This window comes from Anabrus simplex, chromosome 2 (genome assembly GCF_040414725.1).
Source record: "Anabrus simplex isolate iqAnaSimp1 chromosome 2, ASM4041472v1, whole genome shotgun sequence".
NCBI classification, from domain to species: Eukaryota; Metazoa; Arthropoda; class Insecta; order Orthoptera; family Tettigoniidae; genus Anabrus; species Anabrus simplex.
Genome location: NC_090266.1, coordinates 379,140,060 through 379,155,798, shown reverse-complemented (window position 1 = coordinate 379,155,798; position 15,739 = coordinate 379,140,060). Strand labels below are relative to the sequence as shown.

At 36.9% G+C, this 15,739-nt stretch overlaps 1 protein-coding gene across 1 annotated transcript in view; it reads right to left on the bottom strand.

Moving 5' to 3' along the window:
* Bruce (BIR repeat containing ubiquitin-conjugating enzyme) overlaps positions 1–15,739 on the bottom strand; it is a 1,406,664-nt gene that overhangs the window by 50,927 nt on the left and 1,339,998 nt on the right. Inside the window, exon 64 of the mRNA XM_068225988.1 lies at positions 3,158–3,346. Within this exon, the coding sequence (XP_068082089.1) occupies positions 3,158–3,346 (189 nt within the window). The remainder of the gene's footprint in view (positions 1–3,157; positions 3,347–15,739) is intronic.

The window sequence follows — 15,739 nt, the reverse complement described above, 5'->3', positions numbered from 1 at the left end:
CTTTTCAGATTCTCTACTCTACCACAATGATTCAAACTTCTAACATTCCACGCTCCGACTCGCAGAATGTCAGTATCCATCTTCCTGATGATCGCCCCCTCTCGTGTAGTCTCCACCCAGAGATCGGAATGGGGGACTAGTTTACCTCCGGAATATTTTACCCGGGAGGAAGCCATTATCAGTACGTCATTCATACAGAGAGAGCTGCAAGTCATCGGGTGTTAGTTACGGCTGTAGTTTCTCGTTGCTTTCAGCCGTGTAGCAGTATCAACACAGCTAAGCCATGTTGAGTATTTTTACAAGGCCATATCAGTCAATCATCCAGACTGCCGCCCTTGCAACTTCCGAAAGGCTGCTACCCCCCCCCCCCATTTCGATGAAGAAGTCTAAATACACCACATTCACATTTACAAACCTGGGGGTTTTTCAAATTACAAATTTACTGTATTCAAAAAACACATTACCAAGTTTCATTTTCAATCAATAATAATAACAGTAATTTATTCTATAACCACAATAGCATAAATTATAATAAAGAAGATTATTCAGGTTTAGGAATATGCTTAACCCTCGAACTGGTAGGTCAAATAGCTCTAACCGGTGGGTGTGCACCACACATTTGAAGTCCGTGATGTATGTCACTCTGACAGATGTATTATTCACAGAATATGCACATATAATACACCAAAACATTCAGCATTTGAGAAGTGGTTTACATTTACCCTATGTGTAATATTTTTTTCATTTTTCTGCCCCTTTAAATGCCCCCTCAAAAAATTAAAAATATGTTTTATTACACATCAAATATAAATGACATATTTTTTAACTTTTAAAAATATGCATTTTGTAAAGAAGTTAATTCTGATTATAAATATGCAAATTTTAAACGAATAGTGCTAATACTTTAGGAATTATTCAATAAAGAGTACGGTAGTTGATAGAGTCCTAACCATTGTGTGTCCATAACCTACCTCAGGTGGCATAACACTTCACCATTCTGCTGCAGTGGGCCTTGAATTTACAGATGCATTTAATTCTATTACAATACCTTCATCATTTAAATCCGAAAATGTAGCCATCGTGTGTGCATAACACGCAGTAAACAACGAAAGCAAGGCATAACAAAATCAACATGTGTTTCAAAGCTGTACAAATCATGACCTTCAATTGTTTCAAAGATAGCACACGTAAATGGATGTATTTAACACCAAAACATTTCACATTCCAAGGAGAAAACATGCCTGATGAATGCTACCATCTAACGGAAAGTTTCACAAATTCTCCTAGCTGCATTTATTGGTAAAGTAGACCTGACGATCTATCGTCAGCGGCAGTTGAGATAGGCACACACCTGCCGATCTATCGTCAGCTACTGGTTTGAGAGTTAAATGCGATCAATGCGATGTTACATATGTTGGTCAAACAGGAAGAAATTTCTCTACAAGATATCTGGAACATACCAACGCTAACAAACACAGAAAATATTCAGCTATGAGTGTACACATAGGAAAATCTGGCCAACACTAATATAAACCAAGACTTAATCATTCTTAAAAGAATAAAGGGAATCTGATGAGCACATATGAAAATATCTATATAGGATTGGACCAGGTTTTCAATAAGAATAACAATCTGAATGATATTCAAGACAACAAAAATCCACTATACGAACGAATACCTTTTATCTTAACGTCATGAAAAATCAACAGTTTAAAATTACCTCCTTATAAACAAACACACCTCCTGCCCAATTTGCGCACAAGCAAAACATTCCCCTCTTCCCCTGCCAACAACAGTTTCCCACCCCCTCCAAGTCAGGTCCCTCTAGATGCGAGAAAACACAAGTACAATATGTGCAGCTGACATTTAGCTTGGGAGGCAGTCAGTTATAGGTAGGAGTACAAATAGAGTAAGTTTCAATATTTTCTCAACAAGAAGAAACACAATTCACTTCAGCACTTTAAATCAACAAGATATTCTCTGTCTTTCCAGACCTTGTTATTGACAAAACCAACAGTCAGCGAGGTCTCTTTTCTCTTCCACCTCTTGAGCTACAGCTCAACAATAAACACACAATCAGTACACTGAAACTCAAATCAAGCTACAATCAGCTGCTAACTGTTTTTAACAAAGTTTTTAAAAAGAATGACTGTACTACTCTAGTTGTTCTTTTAAGTGTGCATTTTAAAGTATTCTTGAGAAATTTTGTAGAATGTAACCAAAAACTGTCGCACAGATATTTTCTAAGGATTCCTCAGAAGACAAGTGGATGTATTCAATAGCATTCAATATACTCAAGAGTGATATTCAATTGTGATTTTACTTTTAAGTTATTATTTTTAGTAATAATATCTTACAATTCTTAAACTTGTTAGATCATAATATAAAATTTACGGTGGAAGAAGAGAAAGAAAACTCCTGAAATTTTTTTAGATGTGACAATGAAAAGACAACGTAATAGGTTCTCCTGCAAGGTGTACAGAAAGGATACATTTACCCCAGTTACTATCAAAAACAATTCATTATATCCTGGAAGCCATAAGAGGGCAGCATATTTTAGCATGATCTACTGTGTCTTTAACTTACCACTATCTAATACAGAAAGAAACATAAAACTATGCATTGATAACTACAAGGGCCAGTAAGAAACCCAATATTATTTATATCAGAATAAAGAGGTAAAGAGAAATTTATGTCACAATCACCGTGAAAACATTTTACAAATTCAATTTCGCCAAACTGTACAGCTCATACTCTAGGAGTGGGTAAATATGTCAAGCAACTATACATTCGTACAGTACAAAACAGTAAGGTTAATTTTCCTTTGCACAATAGAATTGGAAAATGAACTCAACGAAATTTGTTCTGATGGACTGCATATCAATATGTGGCTAGGGGGCATGACAGTCTTAAGAGCAATAACAGAAAGGAAGAGCATTGTCACATTCACAGTTTTGGCATAGGAATGACGATATAAGATATTATAAATTAGGAAAATATTTCATTTTGGTTAATTTCTGGTAAGTCACCATCATGATACTTCATTAGTTAGTACAATATTTAGCACAATTAGTTAGGCAAGGGAACCACATTGCTGGCTGGATTTACAAAGATTGTTCACATTGTGTACATAATTCGTATGAAGAAACATCCTTACCTTATGGAAACAAGGGCATGGATTTCGAATCTGCTCTAGCATTGCCCATTTAGCTGTACTGCGGTATATGTTTGCGTTGTACTCTAGAGAATTCAGGTTTGCTGTGGTGGAACCTCGTGATCTCTCATACCCAGGTTCATTGAAATAGGGCTCTGGCACCAGAATTAATGACTGGATCGATACAAGAACCTGAAACAAAATAACCTTAAATATTGATAACTACAAGGGCCAGTAAGAAGTCCAATCTATATACAGGGTTATTCACCTAACATGTTACATGGAAATAACTTCTAAACAATTAAAGATATCAGTATTCTGTTTTCATATTCTTAAATGGTATCAAGGATATCGTAAAATAACGTGCTACTTAGTCTCATGGGGTGATTAATACCCAATATATTGATACTAACTCCATATTTTTTAATGGAATGGCACAAATTCATACACCTGGCCTAAAAGTTCAACTGTGTACAAGTTCAAATATGTAAGTATTTTCAAAATTGGACAATTACTTTTTGAGATATAAATAAGAACAGCATGCACGGTTTTGCATGCCGCATCTGATGGCATGAAGTCGGGCAAGGGCATATTGACGCGCAAGTAGTTTCCTGGGAGTGAGTTCAGCCACAGAATGGATACCAGGCATGTACTGTAAACATAATGTGATGTACCGTAACATACCCTGTGTGTGCAACGTTATTGTATGACTGACAAACAAACAATAGGGAAGGGAGATTAAAGTTGTTCTGCTTTGTTTTGTTTTGACATCCATGTGTAATAGGTTGTGCTCAGTTTAGTGTCTTTTCCTACGGATGGGAATGGGAAGGATTTGGAAAGGACATCGGCTGTGGCCTATCCCAAAGGTACCTATCCGGCATTTGCCTGGTGTTGAACATAGGACACCATGAAAATCACTTTCAGGTTGGGCGAGGCAGGACTCGAACTTGTGCTCTCCCGAATGCACGCTACTACAGTCGCGCATGAGCTCCGCGGAGATTAATGCATGTAAATAAATAAATAAATAAATAAATAAATAAATAAATAAATAAATAAATAAATAAATAAATAAATAAATAAATAAATAAATAAATAAATAAATAAATAAATAAATAAATAAATAAATAAATAAATAAATAAATAAATAAATAAATAAATAAATAAATAAATAAATAAATAAATAAATAAATAAATAAATAAATAAATAAATAAATAAATAAATAAATAAATAAATAAATAAATAAATAAATAAATAAATAAATAAATAAATAAATAAATAAATAAATAAATAAATAAATAAATAAATAAATAAATAAATAAATAAATAAATAAATAAATAAATAAATAAATAAATAAATAAATAAATAAATAAATAAATAAATAAATAAATAAATAAATAAATAAATAAATAAATAAATAAATAAATAAATAAATAAATAAATAAATAAATAAATAAATAAATAAATAAATAAATAAATAAATAAATAAATAAATAAATAAATAAATAAATAAATAAATAAATAAATAAATAAATAAATAAATAAATAAATAAATAAATAAATAAATAAATAAATAAATAAATAAATAAATAAATAAATAAATAAATAAATAAATAAATAAATAAATAAATAAATAAATAAATAAATAAATAAATAAATAAATAAATAAATAAATAAATAAATAAATAAATAAATAAATAAATAAATAAATAAATAAATAAATAAATAAATAAATAAATAAATAAATAAATAAATAAATAAATAAATAAATAAATAAATAAATAAATAAATAAATAAATAAATAAATAAATAAATAAATAAATAAATAAATAAATAAATAAATAAATAAATAAATAAATAAATAAATAAATAAATAAATAAATAAATAAATAAATAAATAAATAAATAAATAAATAAATAAATAAATAAATAAATAAATAAATAAATAAATAAATAAATAAATAAATAAATAAATAAATAAATAAATAAATAAATAAATAAATAAATAAATAAATAAATAAATAAATAAATAAATAAATAAATAAATAAATAAATAAATAAATAAATAAATAAATAAATAAATAAATAATAGTGTTGCTGTCATCTCACCACGATCAGCCCTGAACATCCCACATTAGAAGTCGAGCTGCTTGTCTCCTAATGTCTAACCTATCCCAACCCAAATAATCCAGCATTGGTAACACTGCTCCTTTGCCTGAAATAACCCAGCACAAAACGATGTGTGCTTTGTACCCCCCCACACCCACCCACCCACACACACACACACACACACACACACACACACACACACACACACACACACACACACAAACGGGGCTACATGACCACGCTGTCAAAGCCCGGAAATGAAATAACAACAAACAGCCAGTCTTCTCTGCAGCCTGTCGAGTTTCTTAATCACGTGTAGCGGCTAGCATTCGTGCCTGTCGCCGCGGTGGTCCGGGTTCAATTCCCAGCTCTGATAAGCAATTTAATCCTGGTTGGAGGGCTGGAACAGTGTACAACTCAGCCTCGTGAGGCAAAACGGGGAAGAGGTGGGTTCGGTACCCATCTCAGCTATCCTGGAAGTGTTTCTGTGGTTTCCCATCGCTACTCCAGGTAAATGTCGGGATGGTTGCTTACTTACGACAACGGCCGCCCCCGTCCCAATTCCTCACCGGAATTACAAATACAGTACAGTACTACAGACACCACAATAACACAGGTCATCAGACACATTCTAACAGACATACAGTGCACACACACACACACACACACACACACCCAAGCACATGGGGCTACACGACCACGATGTCCAAGCCCCGGAAATGAAATAACAACAACTATTCCCTGTACCCCTTCGAGTGTCTTAATTACGTACATCTGGAGAGGAACCCAAATAATAAGATGCATTACTGGAAGTGCGACTGTATAAGCATTACTGTTCTGGAGTAAACTTAGTGTTTGAAAATGTGGATGTTATCATGCAATCGCTACTGTCTTTTTTTTTCCTAGTTGCTTTACGTTGCGCCGACACAGATAGGTCTTATGGCGATGATGGGATAGGAAAGGCCTAGGAGTTGGAAGGAAGCGGCCATGGCCTTAATTAAGGTACAGCCCCACCATTTGCCTGGTGTGAAAACGGGAAACCACGGAAAACAGTCTTCAGGGCTGCCGACAGTGGGATAGCTTTTGTTATGTTCCTTTCAAGGCAAAGTACTTACTTTATTCCTTTTAAACACATCAACCCTACCTGTCCTGTCATGAGTTCGCCTGTCATACACACTTTGCAAACCCATCACATGTGTATGAGGTGCTTACATGCCTGGTATCCATTCTGAGGCTGAACTCACTCCCAAGAAACTGCTTGCGCGTCAATAAGTCCTTGCCCGACTTCATGCCGTCATATACGACATGCAAAACCGCGCATGCTGTTTTTCTTTATATCTCAAAAAGTAATTGTCCGATTTTGAAAATACTTGCATATCTGAACTTGTACCTAGTTGAATTTTAGGCCAGCTGTATGAATTTGTGCCGTTCCATTTAAAAATATGGAGTTAATATTAATATCTCGGTTATTAATCACCCCATGAGACCAAGTAGCATGTTATTTTACAAGACCCTGGGTACCATTTACGAATATGAAAACAGAATGCCGATATCTTCAACGGTTTTGAAGTTATTTCCGTGTAACATGTTAGGTGAAACACCCTGTATATATAAAATAACATGTCCTGACAGACTGACTGACTGACAGATTCATCATCGCTGAGCCAAAACTACTGGACTTAAAGAAATGAAATTTTGGGGATACATTCATATTAACGTGTAGGTGCTAGCTAAGGGAGGATTTTTGGATGTTCCATCGCTAAGGGGGTGAAAATGGGGATGAATTTTCTTAATGAGGATATCTCAAAAACTTAAGTTTACAGACATAAAAACTGGTATTTGGAATCTTCCTTAAAAGTAAAGAAACTAGTATTTTTTGTTGTTTGGAAAATCCCATTTCGGAGCGGGGGGGGGGGGAAGCGGGTTGAAAACCTTTTATGAGGATACTTATATCTCAAAAACTGTAGACGTTTGAAAATAAAGAAACACGTATTTTTGTGTTTTTGGAAAATCCAATATATAGGAGGTGAACAGGAGTGACAACCAGGGTGAATTTAAAAAAAGACTATATCTGCAAATTATCTCAGACACATAACATATTACAGACTTGAAAATTGGTATTTGCAGTCTTCTGTAAAAGTAAAGAAATACGTTTTTTGCTTTCAGAAAATCCACTTGGGGGGTGAAAGAATTGAAAAATGAGTTGAATTCTTTGTAGGAGGTTACTTATATGTCAAAAATTAAAGATGTTGAGTACATGAAAATTGGTACTTGGAATCTCCTTAGAAAATAAAGAAACCCGTGTTCTTTTGTTTTAGGAAAATTCACCTAAGGGGGGATGGTGAAGGAATCGAAAAATTAGTTTAATTATTTGTATGAGAATACTTATATCTAAAAGAACTAACGATGATACAAACATGAAAATTGGTATTTGGAATCTCCTTTGAACATAATGAAACACGCAATTTTGGAGGGAAATCAGCTGGGTGGGTGTAGGTGGATGAAAACGGAGTTGAATTCTTTTTACGAAGATACATATATCTCAAAAACTGAAGATGTTACAGTCATGATAACTGGTGATTGAAAGCCCATTTATACATAAAGAAACATGTATGTTTTCTTTTCGGAAAATTTACTTAAGGAGGAGTGTGAAAGGGAGTGAAAAATATTGAATTCGTTTTATGGAGAAACTTATATCTCAAAAACTGAATGTTACAGATGTGAAAATTGGTATTTGGAATTTACTTCAAAAATAAATAACATGCATTTTTGGGAGAAATTTACTTGGGGGGGTTGAAAAGAGGGTTTAATTCCTTTTATGAGGTTACATATACCTCAAAATGAAGATGGTACAGTCATGATAATTGGTATTTGGAAGATCCTTTATAAATAAATAAACATGTATATTTTTCAAAAAATTCAAATTGTGGCAGGGGAGGAGGGAGGGTGAAAGGAAGTGAAAAAACTGAATTAATTTTATGGAGAAACTTATAGCTCAAAAACTGAAGGTTACAGTCGTGAACATTTGTATTTGGAATATTCTTCTTCTTTCCCTTTGTGCCGTTAGGCGCCGGGACATTTCAGCCATTTACTTAAGTTTCTTCTGTCGTGCGCCATTCTCTGAACCTCACCCAGGGTCTTCCCTCACTTCCTGATCAGTCCCAAGATGTACTCCTCTCATTCGATCCGTGGCCTCCCCCATGTTCTTCTTCCTGTTGGTCTGGCTTGCCACACCTGCTTCACTTTCGTTTCATCTTCCATTCTTTCTAGGTGACCAATCCAGCCCAATCCTCTCCTCTCAATGACATCCATTATTGGCTCCTGCTGAAGCTCATCTCTTACTGTGGTGTTTCTAATATGGTCTCTTCAAGTTTTCCCGGCAACTTTCCGTAAATATCTCATCTCAGCGGCAACCAAGACGGCTCTCCAGTTTTTTATGCACTGTCCAACTCTCTGCACCATACAGGAGGGTTGGCAAGTACACAGCATGATATACCCGCATTTTTGTTTCTAATAATTTCTTTCTTCCCTATGATTGTGTTGTTTATACCATAGTAAACTTGATTAGCTTCTCTAATTCTGTTGTTTATTTCTGCCTCTAATTTTCCGTCCTCTCTGAAAATGGTGCCCAGATACTCAATTTGTTCTACTTGCTCAATATCCTCATTGTTCCACTTGATTTAAAGCTGTACTTTTTCTCCTTTGGTGAACTGCATGACCTTGGTTTTGCTCGCATTCACTTCCCTCCCACGGTCCTGGAAGGCATAAGCCCATTCAGTAAGAGCTTGTTGGAGATCCTCCTCTTTCCCAGCCAAAATCAGAATGTCGTCTGCATAGACCAGGGATTGGACATACGTTTGTCTCATGTTCCAGTTGCCAACCTTAATTCTATTAGTTCTTCTTTTACACTGCTTAACAACTTGGTTCATGAAGATCACAAAGAGAAGAGGACTCAAGCTGTCACCCTGCTTTACTCCCTTCACCATTTCGAATTCCCTAGAGCATTCACCAGCTATTCTCACCACTCCTTGGACTCTATTGTACATGCTCCTAATGCGGCATAAGAGAGTGTTGGTTACCTTTTCGTCTTCAAGTGCTGCCCAAAGCTGTTCCCTGGGGACCGAGTCAAATGCGGCCTTTAGGTCAACAAATGCAGCTAGAACATCCTTCCCTCGACTAAGTCGTTTCTCTATAACAGTTCTGAGTGTGTATATATGGTCGTATGTATGTCGACTTGGCCTGAAAGCACACTGTTCTTCTTCAACTTTTCCTCTACTTCTTGTCTCAGCCTCCTCTCCAATATGCGAGAGTATATCTTTCCGGCCACACTGGAAAGACAAATTGCTCGATAGTTTGCACAGTCCAGAGTGCTGCCCTTCTTATGGATAGGAACAATAATGTTTTTCTCCCAATCCTTTGGAATCTTCTGAAGGCTCCATGCTTGTTGGCATATCCTTGTCATCCATTTCACCACAGCCTCTCCTTCATACTTCATCAATTCCGGTGAAATTCCATCCCAACCAGCTGCCTTGCCCCCCTTCGTTTCAGTGATGGCCTCTCTTGCTTCACTCTGCATAATTGTCTCCCCTTCTTCTAGTTCTTCTTCTGCCCCGTTACCGGCGTCGTCTTGTAAATTCTGGTCTGCGCGGAACACATCCTCATAGTACGTGTTCCATGTATCAAGGATGTCCCGTGGCCTCGTTTGGATCTTCTGGTTCCTGTCTTTAATGTTCCTGATTCTCTTTACAATTTTGCCTTGAAGGGATCTTAGTATCTTCCAAAACTTCTGATTATTTCTATATTCTGATTCCATTTCCTCACCAAATTCCTGCCAGTTCCTTTCTTTTGCCTCTTGTACTTGCCGCTTAGCTTCATTACGTGCTTCAACATAGTTCCTCCAGTCCTCTACCCTTCTTGTTCTCATGTACTCCTTCCAAGCTACCTTTTTTCTCCTTACACCTTCCTTGACTTCCTCAGTCCACCACTTTGTTCATTTCCTTCGTGGGTTTACTGTAGTTTTCCCACAGACCTCTTCGGCTACTTTGATAATATTTGTCTTAAATTCACTCCATCTCTCTTCTAAGTTCCAGCCTCTCTCAGGTTCTTCTCTTTCTGTTTGCTGAAGTATTTCCCCCAACTTCTGAACATAATTCTGCCTTACCTCTTCCTCTCTAAATGCAGAAATTCTTATTTTCTCAAATCGAAGATGAGAGGGTGTGGGTGTAGCCTTGAACCTTGTTTTCATAACCAGAAGCCGATGTTCTGTACTCACTTCTGCACCGCGGAAGACCCTTACATCTAGTGCTGCATAAGTCATGTTCTTAGTGTAACAAAGGCAGTCAATGCAACTCTTTGCTCCTCGGCCATTTCCATCCTGTCACTTTGTTTTCCACTGCTTCGGACATAATGATGGCCAGACCTTCTTTTGCCCGTTCATTCCTGCTGACTCCTGAGTATCTCATTACATATCCCTTATCCATTACCGTTTCTCTTGTTTTCACTGACTCCAAGTATGGCAGTTATCTTCTAGTTCCACATCCACTGTGATAAGTCTGGAGTTAATAGGTTCCCATCCTGTCACTTTGTTTTCCACTGTGATAAGTTATTATATGGATACTTTTATGGGGGAAGAAGGTGTTGCCAATCCTTAGCTCATTATCAATACAGAATTCCAGCATTCTTTCACCATTGGTATTGATGGTTCGTTCTGCTCCATGTTGGCCCATACATCCATGTCCTCGACGTAATCTATTTCTGATTCTAGCATTCTAGACCCCATCACAATAACATGTCTATTTCTTTCCCTGGTTTTGTCTATAGCTTTTTGCATTTGAACATAAAATTGCTCCTTATTTACTTCTTGCATATCTTCAGTGGGGGCATAGATCTGCACTAGCATAATACTTTCTTCTAGTTCCACATCCACTGTGATAAGTCTGGAGTTAGTAGGTTCCCATCCTGTCACTTTGTTTTCCACTGCTTCGGACATAATGATGGCCACACTTTCTTTTGCCCGTTCATTCCTGCTGACTCCTGAGTATCTCATTACATATCCCTTATCCAAATTTATTTGGCCATTACCTTTTCTCTTGGTTTCACTGACTCCAAGTATGGCAAGCTTGTACTTTTCCATTTCTTCGACTATTTCTACCTCCTTCCCTGACAGAGAGGTCACATTCCAAGTACCAATTCTCATATATCTTTTCGCGCCAGGTTGTTCCTTTGTTATCTGTCCGGCTACTCTCATGTTTCTCTGAATAGTTAATTTTGCTCCACGTGGGTTATTAGCCCTACGGTACCTAGCATGATGAGGGGGCTGCCATCTTAGCTGTCATGCCAGCCCGTTTTCTGTCAGGGTATCTTCCCTTAGCCTTTGGGATCCACTCCCTATCTGCAAGGCAGCAGTTTGTGGTTCGCAGTTCCTCTGCCTACTCCACCATTGAGGTGTTTACAAGGTTCCTTCTTCCGCCTTCGTAGCCATTGACTGCCAACTTCTGATGAATTTATGTGCCATTTCCTGCACAAAGGTTTCATCTGGCCTCCAAAAGGGAAACTCCTCCGCCCATAGCCGTTGCCTCCCCTTCTGGTTGTCAGGTTTGATAAGGGCCGCCTGACCCTCGGCCAGACAGTCGCAAGTTGTACCGTCTACTGTCACATACGGTAGCAGGATATTCTTGACCTGACGGTGGAATATCCTTTAAAAATAAAGAAACACACTTTTGGAGGGGGGGAGGAATCAACTTAGCGGGTGGGAGTGGGGTGAAAAAGGAGTGGAATTCTTTTTATGAGGATACTTATATCTCAAAAGCTGAAGATGTTACAGGCATGAACATTTGTATTAGGAATCTTTTCTCAAAGTAAAGAAACACGTATTCTTTTGTTTTTGGAAAATCGACTTAAGTGGGAGGGGGGTTGAAAATAAGTAAAGCAGGAGTTGAATTATGTTCATGAAGATACTTATATCTTAAAACTAAAGCTGTTACAGATGTGAGAGTTGATATTTTGAATTTCCTTTAAATATCAAGAAACATATTTTTTTTGGGAAGTCCACTTAAGGGGAGAGAGGGGTGGAAAGAAGTGAAGAAGTTACATTTTTTTAACGAGGATACATAGATCTCAAGAAATGAAGGTGTTACAGACGTACAGAAATGTAAACTGGTATTTGGAATCTCCTTTAAACATAATGAAACGTATATATGTTTGTTTTTGAAAATCCATGTAAGGGGCTGAAAAGAATTGAAAAAGCGGGTGAATTTTTAAAATGAGTACCGGTATACCTACAGTATATGTCAAAAACTTAACATGTTACAGAAAAGGAACTTTGTATTTGGAGTGTTCTTTAAAAGTACAGGAACATATACCTTTCGTTCTCAGAAAAGGCACTTAATGGGGTGAAAAGGAGTGAAAAAAGAGCCGAATGCTTTTTTTATGAGGATACTTATATCTCAAAAACTGAAGATGTTACAGATGTGGGAATATGTATTTGGAATCTCCTTTAAAAATAAAGAAACATGTATTTTTTGCTTTTGGAAATTCCACTTTGATGGGGGTGTGGGTGGGGAAGGACTGATAAAGGGGTTGAATTCTTTTTATGGGGATACTTATGTATATCTCAAAAACTGAAGATGTTACAGATGTGGGAATATGTATTTCGAATCTCCTTTAATAATAAAGAAACATGTATTTACTTTTATTTTCGACTTGATAGAAGACTGTTTCTCACATGTACTGTTTTATGTCGCAAAGTCGTCTTATCCCGAAAAGGTAACACCACAAGCGTGGTTTACAAAGTGTTTCTGGGGTTAATGAAACTCAGTATTTTGGTGAGTTTTTATACTTTAAGGATTTTCAGATAATGTCTTAGTGCAATTCTGAGATAAGATTACTTTTAGCAAATTACGAAATCCACACGAGCGAAGCCGCGGGTAACTGCTAGTAATATATATATCAGAATAAAGAGGTAAAGAGAAATTGATGTGACAATCGCTGTGAAAATACTTTACAAGTTCAATTTGGCCAAACTGTACAGCTCAAAACTAGTAGTAACTTCTAGTCTGGTATAAAACAGAATAGAATTAATGAAGGTACAGACAACATTTACATTGCTGTATATGCATAAAAATTCCAACAAGAACCGACTTTCACAATCTGACAATGACAGGTACATCATTATAATTCAATTTAATGGAAATTCGAAACCCAAGAGAAATTCAGAACTATTGGTAATTAAAACTACTTACTTACAGCTGTGACCCTTGGCACCAATATTAATAACTGGATTGATACAAGATACCAATATCAATGGTCCGTTATTGGACATTATACATTTCCCAACTAATTAATTCCTGGTTGCCAGAGTTTCGCCCCAGTTTGCTAAGATGGGCTCATCAGCTGGTAAATAGCACACCCACCAAGACGCATGGCTAGTGCATACGGTGGAGGCCACTGTGTAGGCTACTTGGAGCCACCGGCAGTGCCAATGCACTATGAGAGACTGTCTCATTACCAAAAATTGATGCCTGCCTGGCCATTAGATGATATAGATGTTGAATCCCATAGGGAACCTGAAATATTTGTCCCGAATGAGTAAATTTATAATACCAATATAAATGGTCCGTTATTGGACATTATAAATTTTTCAGCTAACTCATTCCTGGTTGCCAGCGTTTCGCCCTAGTGTGCTAAGTTGGGCTCATCAGTTGGTAAATAGCACACCTCCCAACACGCATCGCTAGTGCATACCATGGAGGTCACTGCATAGGCTACTTGGAGCAACCGGCAGTGCCAATGCACCATGAGACATTTTGTCTCATTTAAAAAAATTGATGCCTGCCTGGCCAAAAGATGATAAAGGTATTGATTCCCATAGGGAACCTGAAATATTTGTCCCAAATGAGTAAATTTATAATACCAATATAAATGGTCCGTTATTGGACATTATAAATTTTCCAGCTAACTCATTCCTGGTTGCCAGCGTTTCACCCCAGTGTGCTAAGTTGGGCTCATCAGTTGATACAAGAACCCGAAGCTTTGGTATACACAACCTTAAAGAAGAAACAAAGTTTCCTCTCTCAAATTGATGGTGGAATCATCACATAAAGTTTTTTTTTTTTTTTTTTTTTTTTTTGCTAGGAGCTTTACGTCGCACCGACACAGATAGGTCTTATGGCGACGATGGGATAGGAAAGGCCTAGGAGTTGGAAGGAAGCGGCCGTGGCCTTAATTAAGGTACAGCCCCAGCATTTGCCTGGTGTGAAAATGGTAAACCACGGAAAACCATTTTCAGGGCTGCCAATAGTGGGATTCGAACCTACTATCTCCCGGATGCAAGCTCACAGCCGCGCGCCTCTACACGCATGGCCAACTCGCCCGGTGCACATAAAGTATTAAAGGAATAAATTAATACTATGCCAAAGAAATACATGACAATGTAAAGATGTGCTTAGTCATTATAAAATGAGCTGAAAAGTACAGTCTACCAGAGAAAAATATTAAACTTTTCGAGAATGAAACTCTAGAGTCCAAGGATAAAAGTTCATGAATGAAATTTCTTAGTCAGGCATAAGTTGTCAGACACAAGAAACATAAAGAGTAATGTCACTGAAGTTTATCTGTTCTCAAAATGGTTCCTTCCTGTAATTAATTTAGGATCAATATGTGAATTGAAGGCCCGGTCTAGAAAGCCAAGAATAACGCCGAGAGGATTCGTCGTGCTGACCTCACGACACCTCGTAATCTGCAGGCCTTCGGGCTGAGCAGCGGTCGCTTGGTAGGCCAAGGCCCTTCAAGGGCTGTAGTGCCATGGGGTTTGGTTTTTTTTTTAATGTGAATTGAAGGATGTGGCCAAACAACAGGACAAGCGCCAATTTGAGCAAAGTAGAAATTTCAGTGGAACATCGAGAATGAGACCTTGTCTAATGCGATTCGTTAGTCTGTGAAAAGGGAAATCCACCAAAAAATGAGGCAGGCTCGATTTAGTTGAACGAGCCATATTTTGTGTCTATTGGAACAACGGGACATGTGCCAATAAAATCACTGTTGTTCCGTGCCGTCCCTGCTATCCAGTTTGGGCTTCCTCCTGAGTCTAACACATTTGTTTGTGCTTTCTCAATATTTATTAAACTCATTCCTGTTTGGTGCCTAGGTATGTCGGATATTGTGAAACTATCACAAAGTGATGAAATACGACTAAATAAAATACGTAAAAGGCCTATCAGTACTTCAGAATGGGCTTGTAATACAAGGAAACGATTGCAGGATTCTTGGTAAATTGTACATTTTGATGAGAGGTGTTGAAGTTCCTGTTAAAATTGCGCTGACTACAGTAAGTTGTTCTACTTCACTTATTAATTACAGTATTTTCGTGGCTGTATGAAACATATCTAATGGTTACTTACCTACTTAACTAAAAAACATACTTACGTAACTATATTATCAAGCTATATCTCTCCCATTAGCAGAGGTGAACATGTACAAA